This window comes from Pelophylax lessonae (genome assembly GCF_965119305.1).
Source record: "Pelophylax lessonae genome assembly, chromosome: 11".
Classification (NCBI taxonomy): domain Eukaryota; kingdom Metazoa; phylum Chordata; class Amphibia; order Anura; family Ranidae; genus Pelophylax; species Pelophylax lessonae.
In genome coordinates, this window is record NC_138778.1 from 33,953,060 (window position 1) to 33,970,306 (window position 17,247).

The 17,247-nt window shown below is 44.4% G+C and overlaps 1 protein-coding gene across 1 annotated transcript in view; it reads left to right on the forward strand.

Annotated features, from left to right (window-relative positions):
* The window catches only part of MTCL2 (microtubule crosslinking factor 2), a 197,779-nt gene that overhangs the window by 158,825 nt on the left and 21,707 nt on the right, over nt 1-17,247 (forward strand). The window contains exons 9-11 of the mRNA XM_082271721.1: nt 4,866-4,970; nt 9,874-10,026; nt 15,594-15,833. Coding sequence (XP_082127847.1) covers nt 4,866-4,970; nt 9,874-10,026; nt 15,594-15,833 — 498 coding nt within the window. The remainder of the gene's footprint in view (nt 1-4,865; nt 4,971-9,873; nt 10,027-15,593; nt 15,834-17,247) is intronic.

Sequence of the window (17,247 nt, forward strand, 5' to 3'; positions counted from 1 at the left end):
ACTTTGAATTGACACCCCCAGCAATTCGCATATGGCAGTGTGAACTGCCTGCAGTTTGAATGCGATGTGGATTTGCAGGGTTCCCACATCGCATATATGTGAACCGAGCCTAAAGGACCCTCCCCCCCCCCCCCCCCCTCCTTACCACCTAACACTGTGAGTGAAGGGGTTTTGTAGTCCACAGGAATAGCTGGGAACCAGTAACTTCTAACAATCAGCACAGCCAGCGTGCACAGGAAGTTATTGGCTCACCAGATTTCTGGCAAGGTCAACCGCTGTTTTTATGCTTCTCAAACCTATGAATAGAACAAACTTGCAGCAATGTATGTAACAGACCAAGACATTGGTTAGAGTTTACATACATTTTAGAATTAACAATTTTTATTGGGGTTTTTTTTTTTTTCTTTTTCATTTTTTAAATCTGATGTAAAATCTGATGGATGTAACACACATTTATAAAGTGGACATTCAGGGGTTGATTTACCAAAACTGGAGCATGCAAATCTGGTGCAGCTCTGCATAGAAACCAATCGGCTTCCAGGTTTTTTTTTGTCAAAGCTTAAAGGATAAGTTCACCTTTTTTAAAAAAAAATAATATGCACATCTTTTTGCAGTTAAGTGTATTTATTATTTTTCTTATTGGGAGCCTGGAAAGCATTGCGCCCACGATCAGAGGGATTGTGGGTGCTATGCAGGGCTCTTGCAGGTTTTGTGTGTAAGCTGTTTGGCCATATATCATGCAGCCAAGCAGTCACATATTAAAGCGGTTGTACACCCAAACAAAAAAAAAAAAACCACAAGACAAAGGCATAATGAGCTAGTATGCATCGCATACTAGCTCATTATGTATTACTTACCTTAGAACGAAGCCCCGACACGGACCCCCAGACATCGCTGCGGGCGCTGCCATGATCCCTCGGCGTCTCTTCCGGGTTCGGCGGCTCCGGCGCTGTGATTGGCCGGAGCCACGATGACGTCACTCCCGCGCATGCGCGCGGGAGTGATTTTCCGGCAAGCTCCCGGCAAGCAAAACCTGAAGGTCCCCACAGACCTTCAGAGCGCATGTGCCACTCGCGTGAGCGGCTGCATGCACTGCAAATATCTCCTAAACCGTGCCGGTTTAGGAGATATTAATTATACCTACAGGTAAGCCTTATTATAGGCTTACCTGTAGGTAAAAGTGTCAAAAAGCGGCATACTACCGCTTTAACAAGAAACATCAATGAACTACCACAGCGCCTTGGTAGTTTGAGAACTACAAGCCAACAGCCACAAAGGCTGCCGGACCTTGTAGTTTTCAATTCACAGAACTCTGAATGAGTGACGTGGCCATGTTCTTTATAAAGATTCCCACAGAGAGCGGGGGGAGAAGATCCCCCCCCCCCCCACCACCTGTGACATTTCGGGGGCCGGGCCACCAGATTTTGTCCTCTGAAGTCTTGGTAAATAAACCCCCATATTGTATTAGTGGCCCTTTAACATGACCATTGTGCCAGGTAAAAAAAGATAAGCAAGCGGTGCAGAAACATTTGCATACTCATGCAGTACTGGGACATTAAGTCATGTAGTCCTAAAAGGAGTTTTTTAGGCAATTTATACCAAACTAAAACCAGCTAAATCAAAACTTCTAAATTAATGCTCATTGTTTTCCTTATATCATGTGGCCTTGTCTGGACATTTGGTCACCCTGACAGATACCAGAGTGAGAATTAAGCAAGTGTTTTTCAGAGTGATTAAAACCTAACTTTACCTTTAAATTAATATAAGAATCCGTGGTGCCCAACATATTTAACAAGTGGTGCTCCATACCACTTTGGGCTGTTATTCTGTCATGGCCACAACCCCTGGGGCGCATCATCACGTCAACATAGACTCCCCGAACTCTTGGGCAAAGTGGTACCCAGATGCCATTACTTGGGCACTGTAGTGTTGAGTAGGGACTGCTGTTTGCTGCCGGTAGACATGTGGAAGGATCCCTGACATCACTGGACCACACAGTAGACAGCAGGAACCGGGGTGTGTATAATATGTAGGTGGCTGTGCCTCATTCATCTCTAGATTTAGTGGCCGGAGGTATGGTTTGCTTTAATAAAAGATGGCTGTTAAGTGGGTTAAAGTTTTTGTTCCTCTTTAGAAAGAAAAAAAAAAAACTGGAGATTCCACGACATGCTCTCATCTCATGGTCTCTGGAATTAGGTCAGTTTTGGGACACTCTGAACGCTGCGTCTGCCATACCCTGCTGATTTCAGCAAACTGAAAACATGTACAGCCTTTAGGACATCATTTAAGTTTGTTTGCTGGAAAAGATTACTATGTGTGAATAATTTGATCTGAAGTCTGCATTGTAGTCAAGGAGTTCCAGACAAAACTATGTCAGCAGATGGTCGTATTTGCATTTTTGCAATGCGTTGTTCTTAATTGGAGTCGTTGAGCCACCTCTGCAGCACCGCTCTACATATTGTAGTGGATGTTTCCTGAGAGAAATCTAAAATCTACAATATTCTCCTAATCAGATGTGCAGAAAACAGTGAGGCCGGTCCTGTGCTGACAGGAATGGCAGTCATGGAGAATGGAAGCATGTCTTTTACACTCCGTTCACACTAGGTCGCTCAGACTTCGGGGGCGACCTGTGAAGTCGCGTTCACCGCGACTTCGGCACGACTTGCACGGACTTCATATAATGAATGTCTATGCAAGTCGCTCCGAGGTCGCCCTGAAGTAGTACAGGACCCTTTTTCTAAGTAGGAGCGACTTGTGTCGCTCCTATTAGAACGGGTCCTGTAGCACTGCATGGGCCGCGACTTGTCACGCTGACAAGTCGCGGTAGTGAAAAGTCTTTGTTTAAAAAGAAAAAACATGTTCTACTTACCTCCTCTGTGCAGGTGGTTTTGCACAGAGCAGCCCCGATCCTTCTCTTCTCGGGTCCTCATTGCTGCTCCTAGCCCCATTTCTGTTGAGTGCCCCCACAGCAAACAGCTTGCTATGGGGGCACCCAAGCCGAGCTGAAGCTCAGTGTGTCCATTCAAACATGGAGCTGCTGTTCGGCCCCGCCCCCTCTCTTCTGATTTGGCTAACTGACTTTGACAGCCGTGGGAGCCAGTGGCGCCGCAACTGTGTTTTGGCTAATCAGGAGACAGAGTCCCGGAAGGCTGAGGGAACCTGTGGGCAGAGATGGGGCTCAGGTAAGTATTAGGGGATGCTGGGGAGGCTGCTACACCCAGAATGTTTTTTATCCTAATAGATTAAAAACCTTCTGACTTTACAACTCCTTTAAATGTAGAGCAGTGAGACGTCTTTAGTTTTAACAATCTAAGGCCCCTTTCACACAAGGCGGATTTCATCCTCATCAGCAGGGGATCCATTCACCGATCCCTTGCTGATCAAAGCAAAGAGGGCGGATGAGCCATCCATGTCTGCTCAGTTTGTGCAGAGTGGACCGAGCTTTTTCAGAAAAATATATAGTGCAACGTTTCGGAGCCGTACAGGACCCCTTCGTTATCACATGCCTGACGAAGGGGTCCTGTGCGGCTCCGAAACGTTGCACTATATATTTTTCTGATGTGATCTTATCTTGAATAAAAACATTTTTTTGGACTGCTTTTGCAAGATCCTTGGTGTGCTGGCGAATATGTATCTACTTGTAACTAATCCAGTTGCCAACTGGTGATCGCTTCAGCACCCAGTACACACGAGCCTACAAACCAGGACGGTGTGCGATAGGAATATGAACTATACTGGACCGAGCCCTGCTCTTCTCTATGGAGGGCTGGGTGATAACAGACAGCGGAGTCCGGACAACTGCCCTCCAATCTGATCTGCCTACACGGAAGAGAACGAATCCCCTTCTTTTGTTTTTAGCGTACTGGATTGGATAAGAGTTAGGCGGGCGTAAACAGACATAAGCACCTGCCAGTCTATAGAGCTGAATGGAACGTCCGATTAGGTCCGCCTGAAAAACCGACCGACTGACCTGATTGGAATGGTTGTGGGAAAAGGGACTAACAGTTGAATAATCCACTTTACACTACAAACAAGATGTCACTTGTGCTGTCCCATTGACTGCCAAATGTTTTATTGAGAATAACAGATAGATGGACATTTTGCTCATCCATGAAACCTTGGCCGGTTTCCATGTGGCACACAGCAGGTCAATGCAGTGCTTGGACTGGGCTACCCGTAGAAACAGTATAGCTGTAAGTACAGCTCTCACATGCAGAATTAGTTGCTGATTATTCTATCCTATAAAATGAAACGGTTGGGAGAAACAAAAATTAGATTATCTCTACAAATTATGCACATTTTTTTTTTCTTTTTAGATCTGCAAGTACAGAAATATGTCTATTGATCCTGCCAGAAAGCCAGCAAGCTTCTTTCTCTTGTGTGCTGACAACCTGCCTCTGCTCCCCTGAAATCCTAAGCCATGTTGGCAGCCCTGCCTGAATTCACCTCTGCCAAACTACAAAACGCCATTGTTATTAGGTTTGGGGGGGGAGGAAGCTGTGTTTTGCAGTCCACTGGGCCCGTCTGAGACACTGTTGGGATTTCAGTGCAGCAAAGGCAGTGTGTTATACGTTCCCTACCAGAAATTAGGGGCTCACTGGATTTCTTGCAGATTAATGGGTACTTTTTCTGTATTTGCAGCACATTTATAGACCTAACATGGGAAAATGTACTGAATAAGAATTTTGATAATGTGTGTTTTTTTTTTTTTTTTTTTTTTTTTTTTTTTTTTTTTTATGAAAAAAATGGTATTCTGTTTTTATTGACTTTAAAAATGATAATTTATATAAAGTAAATATCTTGCCATAACAATTCAGTAGCACTGTTATAAAGCCATATTCCAATGTATTGAATCTTTTTATTAGGTAAACAGTGTGAAGGAGCTTTACATGCTAATAGAGGAGGAGGAATTAAACCTTCCATGTACAGATTACAAAGCCTTGGATGGAGAAATTTGGTCGCAGAACATGGTGAATGTCAAATATTTTGTTCATGTTTATTAAAAACCTAATGAATGTTCCTAATTATTTATGATACATTGTTAAATATTTTTTAAAAAAAGGACCTCTGACTTGTTCATATTTTGCCTGTTAGAATAGTGTTCTATTACATTGCTTATTTTAGGTTTTGGTTGATATGTAATTATTATTTTTTTTTTTTTTTTGCACAACATGATACATTTCAAAATGCCAGGAAAAAAAGGAAATCTAGTGGCCAAATTATAGCTATAACAGGGGCAGGTTTGCCCATTATACGGTGCCGTGGAAATAACCTCTTAGGCCCCGTGTCAATGGACTATTGTTTGCTTTTTTAAGCGAGTTTTGCCTTCCCCATACAAGTCAATAGAAATGCAAAGCTACCGGTCAGATGCTCCTGTTCGTGAATTCTGAATAATCTCAGAAGTGGCTCGAATTGATGCCATTAACTCGAGGCCAAAATCCCTTTGACACTGATCCTTACTGTGTTGTGATTGGCTGTCCTAGTTACCTGTTGACTGGGTTGGCTGCTGAAACAGCCAGTGTTAGAACTGTAAGGTCCCATTCGCACCAGGCTGTGTTAAAGCGGAGTTCCACCCAGAAGTGGAACTTCCGCTTTAGGGAGTCCTGACCCCCTGACATGCCACATTTGGCATGTCATTTTTTTGGGGGGGGAGCGGGTACCTAGTTTTGACAGGTACCCGCTCCCACTTCCGCTCGGAGCGCCGTGGCGCCGTAAGCGGAAGTTCTCCTCTCCCCCTCCCTCCCTGCAATCTTCTGGGACATGTCAACGGTCCCAGAAGATTGCCTGCCAATCACGGCGTGCAGCGCAACTCGCGCATGCGCAGTGGGTACCCGGCTGTGAAGCCGCAAACTATCACAGCCGGGTGCCCACAGCAGTGATGCCGAGGGAGAGGATCGAGGCTTCGGGCGGCCTCATCGCTGGACCGTTGGACAGGTGAGTGAATGGCTGGAACTCCGCTTTAAGTGATGTACGCTACAGTGCATTGTGGTGCTATTTAGGCCTCTTGCACACTGGATGTTTTTGCAGCTGTGTCTCGGGGCATCTGGCAATTTTTTTTGCCAGTGCATCTAGGAGCAAGAGAGTTTTGGCAGAAAATAAGCGCTTGACGCTGCTAAACGCTGCATGCTTGAGCATTCATTAATTTCAATGGCCAGAATAATTTATTCTGGCCATTGAAATGAATTAATGCTTAAGCAAGCAGCGTTCTGGCCAATGAATTTAAAGCCCAAGCTCTAACTGCAAACGCGCCTAAAGCTTTAGACACTTTTTCAAGTGTCAGGAGGAAAGGCTTCTAGGAGAGTTTGCTAAACGTCCTGTGTGCATGAGGCCTTATTGTGAATGGCACCTCAAACGTATGCGCTGTAATGTACAACGGCACTTTTTTGTGTGCATTGCAATAAAATGCAAATGGCGCCTTTTTTTGGCCCATTGATTTTAAATGGGCTGCCTAACGCAGGGTACATCAATACACACAAAAGTTAATTGCAAAACACTGTTCTGGGGTAAATGAGACCTTTTTTTTTTTTAGGTATTGTTTTCAATTTGAATTCCAGGTTTATTTTGAATTTAGCTTAGGCCAAGCTGGCTTTCCATTACTAACTATTGTGGCCATTGTACTTAACTTTAGTAGCATCAGCTACATACAGTAAGCAGCAATGTGTTCTGTAGCAGTACAGATGACTTCCTGTCTGCTGCCAGAACTAAATTAGTCATCCTTAACCACTTAAGCCCCAGAAGATTTTACCCCCTTCCTGACCTGTGGGTATTTTGCGATTCGGCACTGCGTGATTTTAACGGACAATTGCGCGGTCGTGCGACGCTGTACCTAAACGAATTTGACGTCCTTTTTTTCCCACAAACAGAGCTTTCTTTTGGTGGTATTTGATCACCTGTGCGATTTTTTGATCATGCGCTATAAAGAAAGAGCGAAATTTTGCAAAAACAACAATATTTTTCACATTTTTTTATATGAAATTCCCCCCCAAAAAAATGTAAAAATCTAAATGTTTTAACATTTTCGGCCAATTTGTTTTCTGCTACATATGTTTGGTAAAAAAAATTGCAAAAAGCGTATTTTGATTGGTTTGTGCAAAAGTTATCGCATTTACTAACAAAGGGAAAGATTTTTGTCATTTTTGTTGTGTTTTTTTTTTTTTTTTTTTTTAACGCGTAATGGCGGCGATCTGCGATTTTTTTTTTTTTTTTTTTTGCGGGACTGCGACATTCGGGCGGACAGATCGGACCCTTGACTGACATTTTTGACACTTTTGGGGTTACCAGTGACATTTCTACAGTAATCAGTGCTATACATATGCACTGTTACTGTAAAATGACACTGGTAGTGAAGGGGTTTACTTTTTTTGAGAGGGAGGGGTGGTGTGTGTCCCTAGGGGCGTGCTTCTAACTGTGATTGGCTGTGACTTGTGCTGTAGGAACAGTGATCAACGGTCCTACATAGTAGAACCGTATGATCACTGTTTCTACACAGGGAAGAATGACAGGCGGCTTGTTTACATCAGCCACCTGCCTTTCTCCCTTTACACCCGGCGATCGCGAGTGACCGGTGGACATCAGGTCTGCCGGTCACACGCGCAGGAGAGTCCGTGACCGCGCGGGAGCGCGCCCGCTTCTCAGAGCCTCACAGCCTAGTGACGTACCCATACGTCACTTTGCCTGTGAGGGGCTGACCGCCGCAGTATATGTACTTGCAGTGGTCGGCAAGTGGTTAATGCTTCTCCAACATTCAGGAGAAGGCTTTTTTTATAGGTGAGGAGGGTGTATGTCATCGCTATTTCCATCCTGGCCAATCTGAGAAAACCTTGTATTCATTAAAGCTAAACTTCACTCTTATCAATTGATGTTGACTTTATTGTGCATTGACTTTGCTGCTTTGGGTTACATAATATAGGGTTTGGCTACAATGGGGTGCATTAACAACCCATTAATAATGAATCGGCTGCCATAATGCACCACACAGGTGTGATCTCATCCTTAAACGAAGCAGAAGAGAAATTACCAAAAAGATGAAGTTGAAAGACTTCTGGTTGTGCCCTCTTATGCCTCGTACACACGTTCAGATAATCTTACGATAAAACTCGCTTTCGACCTGATCGCACGATAATCTGATCGTTAGTACACAGCTTTCGACAGCCGATCACGACAGTTGGTCCAACAAAATCCGAAGGGACAAACAGGAAAACGCTAGGCTATCGTAAAACAGAAGAACGACAATCGTTTAATCAGTACAGTATGCGTCTGCTAAAAATCGATCGACAAAGACCGTGCATGATCAGAAACACTAAAATAGCACAGAAAGAGCCTGGCTGCCATTGTTTTTGTTTTGCACCATCTGATACGTAGCTACGCAACCAGGAAGCTTTTCCAGAATCGTACAAAAAAAATCCTCTGTTTTATATGCATTGTTGAATTCTATATTCGTATCATGCAACAAAATGCGAAAGATAAGTCGTCCGATTATCTGAACGTGTGTACAAGGCATTACCCTCAAATCTGCTGCGAGCACACGCTTATTCTATTCGGAGTTATTCTGGATAAAACATGCAAAGGAAAACGAATGAAGACTTAGTGTAATGGTTGTTGCGGTTGGGAATCAGAGTGAAGCGATCTTTCCACCAATGTTATTGAGAAAGTATAAGCTTACTTTTCAAACCCTTTTTTTCATGTATTCAAATGAGCGCTGAGTCAACTGACCCCTTTAACTGCTTGCCGACCGCTGCACGATTATTTACGTCGGCAGTCAGCCCCTCACAGGCAAAGCGATGTAGGGCTACGTCGCTAGCCTGTGAGGGTCTAGGGAGCGAGCGCGCACCGCTGACGCACGCGTCTGACCGGTGGACCCAATGTCCGCCGGTCACTCGCGATCGTCCGTTAGAGTAGGAGAAAGGCAGGCGGCTAATGTAAACAAGCCGCCTGTCATTCTCCCCTGTGTATGAATGGTGATCATACGGTTCTACTATGTTGGACCGTTGATCACTGTTCATACACCCCAAGCCACAGCCAATCACAGTTAGAATCACGCCCCTAGGGACACACACGACCCCTCCCTCTCAAAAGTTAACCCCTTCACTGCCAGTGTCATTTTACAGTAACAGTGCATATCTATAGCACTGATTACTGCAGTAATGTCACTGGTAACCCCAATAGTGTCAAAAATGTGAGTCAAGGGTCCGATCTGTCCGCCGCAATGTCGCAGTACCGCAAAAAAAATCGCAGATCGCCGCCATTTCGCGTTAAAAAAAAACAACAAAAATGACAATCTTTCCCTTAGTAAAGGCAATAACGTTTGCGCAAACCAATCAAAATACGCTTTTTGCGATTTTTTTTTTTTTTTTTTTTACCAAACATATGTAGCATAAAACAAATTGGCCTAAAATGTTAAAAAAAATTTAGATTTTTACATTTTTTTTTTGGGGAATTTCATATAAAAAAATTTGAAAAATATTATTTTTGCAAAATTGTCGCTATTTTTTTGTTTATAGCGCAAAAAGTAAAAATCGCACAGCTGATCAAATACCACCAAAAGAAAGCTCTGTTTGTGGGGGAAAAAAGGACGTCAAATTCGTTTAGGTACAGTGTCGCACAACCGCGCAATTGTCCGTTAAATTCATGCAGTGCCGAATCGCAAAATAGACCCTGGTCAGGAAGGGGGTAAAATCTTCCGGGGCTTAAGTGGTTAAAGTGCACCTGTCACTTTGATTTTAAATTACTCAGTTATCGGTTTATTCAGTGAGGAATATATACTAGACTCCCGCAAAAATAGGGTATTCAGTGGCAGAGTTTTAGAATGTGGAGCCCAGGCTGTGCAGATTGTTAATGCGTTATCCTCTCATGTCCTCTTTTTACACTTTGCAGACCATCGAGTCCATGAAAAACCTTACGGACGTTAAGAGAATTCTCAAAGACCTTTGTAACGAGTTACAGGAAGAAAGAAGAGGAATGAATGAACTTCAGCAGCAGTTTGCAAGAGCAAAGGCAGCTTGGGAGATTGAAAGGACTGAGCTGAAGGTTAGTCTGGTCCTCATGGCCTGAAACCATGATCTGCTTACTGAGCAGGACCATTTAACAAAACTTCTCCAGTTTTCATAATTCAGCTCTGAAATCCCAATCATAAACCATTTTTTTTCTATTCGGTTTTGATTTTATACAATTTGAGCAAAAGGAGTAGGCTGCCATTGCTGACCACCTTCTGAATAGTGCCTGGTTACATAGTAGGTGAGGTTGAATAAAGACAATAGTCCATCCAGTTCAACCTGTGTAGGTGTGTGTGGCTGTAATCATCTCACATACCCCTGAATGTTCTGATCCTTGAGATGTACGTCTAATAGTCTTTTGAAAGCCACCATACTACCCGCAGAAACCACCTCTTGTGGTAGAGAATTCCACAATCTTGTAGCCCTAACCGTAAAGAACCCCCCACGTTGCCTGAGGTTAAAACGCTTCTCCTCTAATCGCATTGTATGCCCTCGAGTCCTCATGCAATCCCTTCGACTGAACAGCTTTTTTTCTAAGCTGAGATCCCCATTGAGATATTTAAAAATTGCTATCATGTCCCCCCTCAGGCGTCTCTTCTCCAGGGAGAAGTCATGCTGGTTGTCATGCTGACCCAATGATAATACTTCAGTAAGAAGCCTGCTGCTCAGGAATTGGACTTCACAACGACTATACTGCATGTGAAGCAACTAGAATTTTCAACGGTGCCAGCCTCTGTATTGCTTCTAGTATTGGTTTCCTTGAAATTTAACCTGAATGGAGACAGATATGGAGGCTACCATTGCTTATTTTTTAAAAAAAAAAAAAGCTGCTATCCGGGCTATCTCAGGCCTTTTTTTTTTTTTGAGAAATGTTAGAATAGGCCCAGTGTTGAAGTGGTTAAACCCCTTCCTGCCTCAGTGTCTCTTTAAACAGTTTGGAATGCCCGGGCGTTGGTAACAGTACTTATGTGACCACTGTCTCATGATCAGAGGCCGGTCCCACCCACTAAGGATCTTTGGACTAGACAGAGAATATCTTCAACAGCTCGGTCTTTGTGTTGGGAGCGCTCTCAGCACATGAACATCGGCCACCCTAGAAGTGTTGGGCGGTTATAAAGGGGTTAATTCACAGTGACCCCACCACTCCAATGCCTGTGTGACTTCTGAGTGATGAATCCATTTCTACTCCTTTGTGCCCTAAACCCACTTTAAACGTTTTCTTTGCTGACAGTTAACATGGTAATGGGTTTACCACAAGCTCTCGCCCGCTGTCTGAAATCGCTGTTCTCTTCCAGAAAGAGCTGAACTGAAACTGACACTTATGTCCTATAATTAGCCATTCAGCTCTGTACAGATGACAGCAAGTTTGCAGAGCAGTGATTCATTGGTCGCTGTTCTATGAGGCCCGAAGAGCAGCCCCTCAGCCTGTTATTACTAGATTCAAGACCTTTGTTCCTTCCCTCCCGTACAGCTAGCTATCCCCACACATGCTTTGCATAGTTTATATACAGTGTGGGATTACTTACCCCCCCCCCCCCCCTTCGGTAAATCATGTAGGCCAGATGCATAAATAAAATAACGGGCAGGGCCTAATTTGACATCTCAGACTCTGCATACAAATTATATGTATGTTAGTGATCGATTGATTATCGACAAAGCCGATATATCGAGGGCCGATATGCACTTTCCCGGATATATCAGAATCGGCCCCGGAGGTTACTGATATTGCTGATATTTCGGAAAGTGCTGTACCGGAGTGATGTCTGCAGCTAGAGGCATCACCCCCTTAGTCATTGTAGCTGCTGACTTTTAATATAAGGACATTTACCTGTCCTGGTATCCCGCGATGTCGGGTGCAGGTGCCCGGCATACTTACTAAGGGAAACAGGAAGTGAAGCCTTGCAGCTTCCCAGCCCGTTTCCTACGGCACATGCGCGAGTCGCGCTGTCTTCTGGGACCTGTGTGTGAGAAGGAGGGGCCATAAATGACGTAGGTTGCTGTGGTGACCTTACACGGGAGTGGAAGCAGGTACCTGTTTTCAACAGGTATCCGTTCCCCCACCCCCCTTCGAAAGGTGCCAAATGTGGCACCGGAGGGGGAGAGGAAGCTTTTGGGTGGAACTCCACTTTAAGATCAAAAGACTGCCTTTAGAACAACTTTAATGCTTTCATGATATTCATAGCTTGTGTTAATTTCAGTGTATTAATAATATATTTTTCCTTATGGGACGGAGTATATATCTGCCAGTATCTAACCAAGCAAACTCCAGTGACCTGAATAGCTTGTCGAAACTTCTTAATTTTATTTTTTGAGAAATTATTACCTGCCCTGTATGATGTCCCTTTCAGAAATGTACCATGGCACGTGATTGCTGGAGCTCCCCATCTAACCGCTTATTGAGCCACTTCTACACTCTTGTGGTGCTGTGTGACACATACTTGTGCTGCGGTCATTATGTTCATCATAGATGTGGTTGGAAATCTGATATTCATTCCACAAGTAGGAGAGGCCCGGAAACGTGATATCTTTCCAAGCAATGACAGAGCTAGGAAGATGATAGCCATTCATTCAATGGGAGAGGCTTGAATAACAGGCAGCACACAGACTAAAGGTTCCCAAACTTTAACTCCAAATAAAACCAAAAGCGGCCGTGCAGGCACATGGGAAATGACGTTCCAGAACTTCAGACTCCTAAAAGGTCCGACATAGTCTCTTCTACCTGGAATTGCTGGATGGCTTCTAAAGATTTAACACAGATGTAAACCTATTATAGAAAAAATGCAAGCAAAAGAGGCATATATATATATATATATATATATATATATATATATATATATATATACTTTTTTTTTTGTGCCTTAAACTGGCCATATATTATACAAATTTTAGAATTCAATTTCCTTTAGATTTACCTTCAGCTATGTAGTGCAAGGGCCCGCCTGATTGCATACAAATTGAAAATGTTTAGGCTTGACCTCATATGATATGGTTTCGGTAAATCTAAAGAAAAATTGTGCAATGTATGGCCAGCCTTAGCATTCTCGTGACAGCTCTTTCACCAAGTTATCTGGAGTAATGAGTAGGGAGAGCTTGTCATTCCCACATCCCAAAGTTTAGTCATGTCCTCCCATTAGCCAAATATGCTTGGGGGCATGCAGAAATTGCTGTCATCACCTGCACACCATCTGACATTTTGAATCGGGCAGTAAGTGGGGGTAATGGCATTGGCCTTGGGAAGGGGAGAGAAAGGGCAATTCAGCGGTAACTGACACAACATGACCACAATCTCTTTATATGCAGCTGTCGTAGTGCTATGTTACAGGCACTGGTTTAGGGTGAGGCAGGTGTTTAAACATAAGCCGTCATAAGATGTGTATCAGGGTGCAGCAAAATATTTGAAGTACCAGAACATATGCTTCTTATACCTCTATTATAGTGGTCTCCAAACTGATGCCCTGGGGCTGAATGTGGCCCTTTGCTTGCCTTTATCCGGCCCTTGAGGCATTATTCCTGCTGCTTACATCAACAATGGGGCACGATTCATTCCACTGACACCAATGATGGGGCAGAATTCCTTCTACTGACAACAAAAATGAAGCACTGTTCCTCCCACTGGCGCCAACTATTTCTCCCCCTAATACCAAAGATCGGGCATTGTTCACTCCCACCGGGCACAGTCCAGCCCCCCTAAAGTCTGAAGGACCGTAAACTGGACCTTTCTTTAGAAAGTTTTAGACCTCGCTCTACAAGATAGAAATGAGGGACACCTTTTAGTATTTAGGCAGAGGACACACCCTTGCCACTCCCCCCAAATTACACAGACCACGAGGAATTAAGAAACATGTTCACCTTTAACCACTTGCCCGTCTGCTCACTGGAGCACTACTGCGGCAAAGTGGCTCGATAACGGCTGACGACGTAGACCTACGTCGCCAGACATTCCACTTTCTCGGCTGCGCGCGCGCGCCGCAGGAGGCTCGCTCCCGCTGTATTCAGTCACAGCGGGAGTCGGGCCAGGGGAGGAGCAGCGGCGATCGCCGCTGCTCTTCCCCGATCGTCGGGGGAATCGAGTGTGGAGATCCGCCCGCTTGTGTAAACAAAGCTGGCAGATCTCCGAAGTGACGAGGAGTGACAGATTGCAGGGTTCAGCATAGCTGAACCCTCGATCTGTCCCTGACTCACTCAGTCACCTCCCCCCACACACGTTAGTAAGCACCAGGCATACATTAACCCCTCCCTCTTCAATTAACCCCTTCCCTGCCAGTGTCATTTTTACAGTAACAGTGCATATTTATAGCACTGATTACTGCAGTAATGTCACTGGTACCCCCAAAAATGTCAGTCAGGGGTCCGATCTGTCCGCCGCAATGTTGCAGTCCCGCAGAAAAAAAAAATCGCAGCTCGCCGCCATTACTCGTTAAAAAAAAAAAAAACACCAAAAATGACAGAAATCTTTCCCTTAGTTAGTAAACGCAATAACTTTTGCGCAAACCAATCAAAATACGCTTACTGTGATTTTTTTTTTTTACCAAAACATAGGTAGCAGAAAACAAATTGGCCAAAAATTTAAAAAAATTTTGATTTTTACATTTTTTGGGGGGGGAATTTCATATAAAAAAATGTGAAAAATATTGTTAATTTTTTCTAAATTGTTGCTATTTTTTTGTTTATAGCACAAAAAGTAAAAATCGCACAGGTGATCAAATACCACCAAAAGAAAGCTCTGTGGGAAAAAAAGGACGTAAATTTTGTTTGGGTACGGCGCAATTGTCAGTTAAAGTCGCACAGTGCCGAATCGCAAAAAGTGGCCCAGACGTAAGACAGCAAAATCCTCCGGTGGTAAAGTTGTTTAAAAAAAAAATAAGAGCCTATATATATATATTGGGGATTGACCGATTATCAACGCGGCTGATATAATGAGGGCCGATATGCACTTTCCCCGGTATATCGGAATCAGCCCCTGAGGTTACCGATAATGCCGATATTTCGAGGAAAGTGCTTGTATTGGAGTGATGACTGCAGCTAGAGACATTACACCGGTACCGTCGTCCATAGCCGATGGTCGGATGTCTTGTAATGACAACCGATGCGGCTGAGAATCCACTCTGCTGTCATTACAAGGAGCAGGAGGGGACGCCCCCCCTCCCGCCGCCTTCCGCGGCTTGCCCGGGTCTCCCGTCCCATAACGTTGACGTCTTCAGATATACATATATATGTAGCCAGATGTTTCATACAAAAAAAAAAGAAGGAAGAGAAAAGGGGGACAGGAAATAGTAGTTAGATGTCACTGAATTCAAAGAAGTAAATGTGTGGGAAACTTCAGGATCGTTTAGAGTGGTAGGAGTAGGCTAAAAAAAAATTGAAATACAATGCGAAATTGAATGTATGATTTACATTTTAACCATAGATGCACTTTATTCACTGTGATTTGGTGTTTATTTCCAGGGCCTTTTTGTTAATCCAAGGTCCATGTACTCCTGGGCCACTTTGAAGGTCTAGTAATCTGTGGGTCATGGATTTTTCTAGGACGGGTGCTGCAGCTTTGAGAGGATCCTTTTCCGGTAGATTTCCACTGTGGTAACAGATTGTCCTGTGTTACAGCTGGAGTCTGGTAAACACGGTGCAGACAGAAACTCTCCAGATATTAAAGCCGCTTTGAAACGGGAGCGAGAAGAGCACCAACATCTTCTGGCAGAGTCGTACAGCGCGGTCATGGACCTCACCCAGCAGCTGCAGGTCAGTGAGAAGAACTGGGGGCAGGAAAAGGAGGAGCTGCTGGCTCGCTTCCAGGAGGAGCGCAAGAAAATAGAGGAGCAAGTAAAAGAGCTGCAGCAAAAGCAGGTGAGGAACTATTTTACCTGGCAAAGGACTTGTAATTCTGTGCAGCCAGTCTGATCCAAGGTAGACAGCACAGCTAAGTCCTTAAAGTATAACTGAAGGCAAAACTATTTTATTTATTTTTTTGTTTGTTTTTGTTTTTTTTAGTTTTGGACAGAGTGGAGAGGAATAAGAGCCGGTTCACATAGGCGCGACCCGACTTGCCGGGGCGACCTGTAAAGTCGCAGTGCGCAGCTCGCACCGCGACCTCGGAGCGGCATGCACGGACTTCATATCATTGAAGTCAATGCAGGTCGCTCCAGGTCATCCCAAATTAGCTCAGGACCCTTTTTCTAAGTCAGAGCGACTTGTGTCGCTCCTATTAGAACGGGTCCTGTGCTAATCTATGGCAGGCGACTTGTCAGGCGAACTTGCTCCTAAGAGTCGGTTCACACTGGGGCGGCACGACTCTGTACTACTTCGGGGGCGACTTGTGCATTCCCATGCACCACGACTTCGGAGCGACTTGCAGGGACTTCACATAATGGAAGTCTATGAAAGTTGCTCCGAGGTCACCCCGAAGTAGTACAGGACCCTTTTTCTAAGTCGGAGCGACTTGTGTCGATCCTATTAGAACGGGTCCTGTAGCAGTCAATGGACCGCGAGGGAGCACGACTTGTCAGGCTGACAAGTCGCCTGAAAAGTCGTGCTAGTGTGAATCGAGTCTTAGAATGCTTGTTAGTTTATATTGCTGTCTGTGCCCCCATTAGGGAGATTCACCCTCTCTATTTGTCCTGTTTACCATTAGTATTGAGAGTGAAATTAAAAGAAAATCCCAAATTTTGGGCTGTCCACAGAAAAGTAATAGAGGTGAAATCTTCCAATGGGGACACTACTTTTTGTGACCTGGGGGCCCCAAGAAATTCCCTTAATTTTCAGGGATTTCTTCTCACTTCCTGTTTGACTATAGGAAAGGAAGTGAAGGGAAATCTCCCCAATGGGATGGTGAGAAAAAAAAAATCAGACTGGTTAAAATCCTCCTTTGCTCTATCCAAAATGAAAAAAATAATTGCCTATAGTTCTACTTTAAATTGTTACTAAACCCAGGAGCCTGAATTCACTATATCTGGTCTTTACTGCATATACACACTGCTTTTACTTTGGTGGGTCTAGTAACACTTTTAAAGCGGAGTTCCACCCTAAAGTGTCTCTCTTGTTTCCTCTCCCCCCCCCCCCCCCTCTGGTGCCACATTTGGCACCGTTCAGGGGGGAGGGGGGACCGGGTACCTGTTTTTGGCCCTTTACCCTTCCCCACTTCTGGGATACGGCGCTGCGGCGATGTCCCTCAGAAGTTCGGCTTCCTCCTCTGCCGCCGAGCCAATAGGAATGCGCAGTAGGGACCCGCTCGTGAAGCCACAAGGCTTAACTGCCGGGTTCC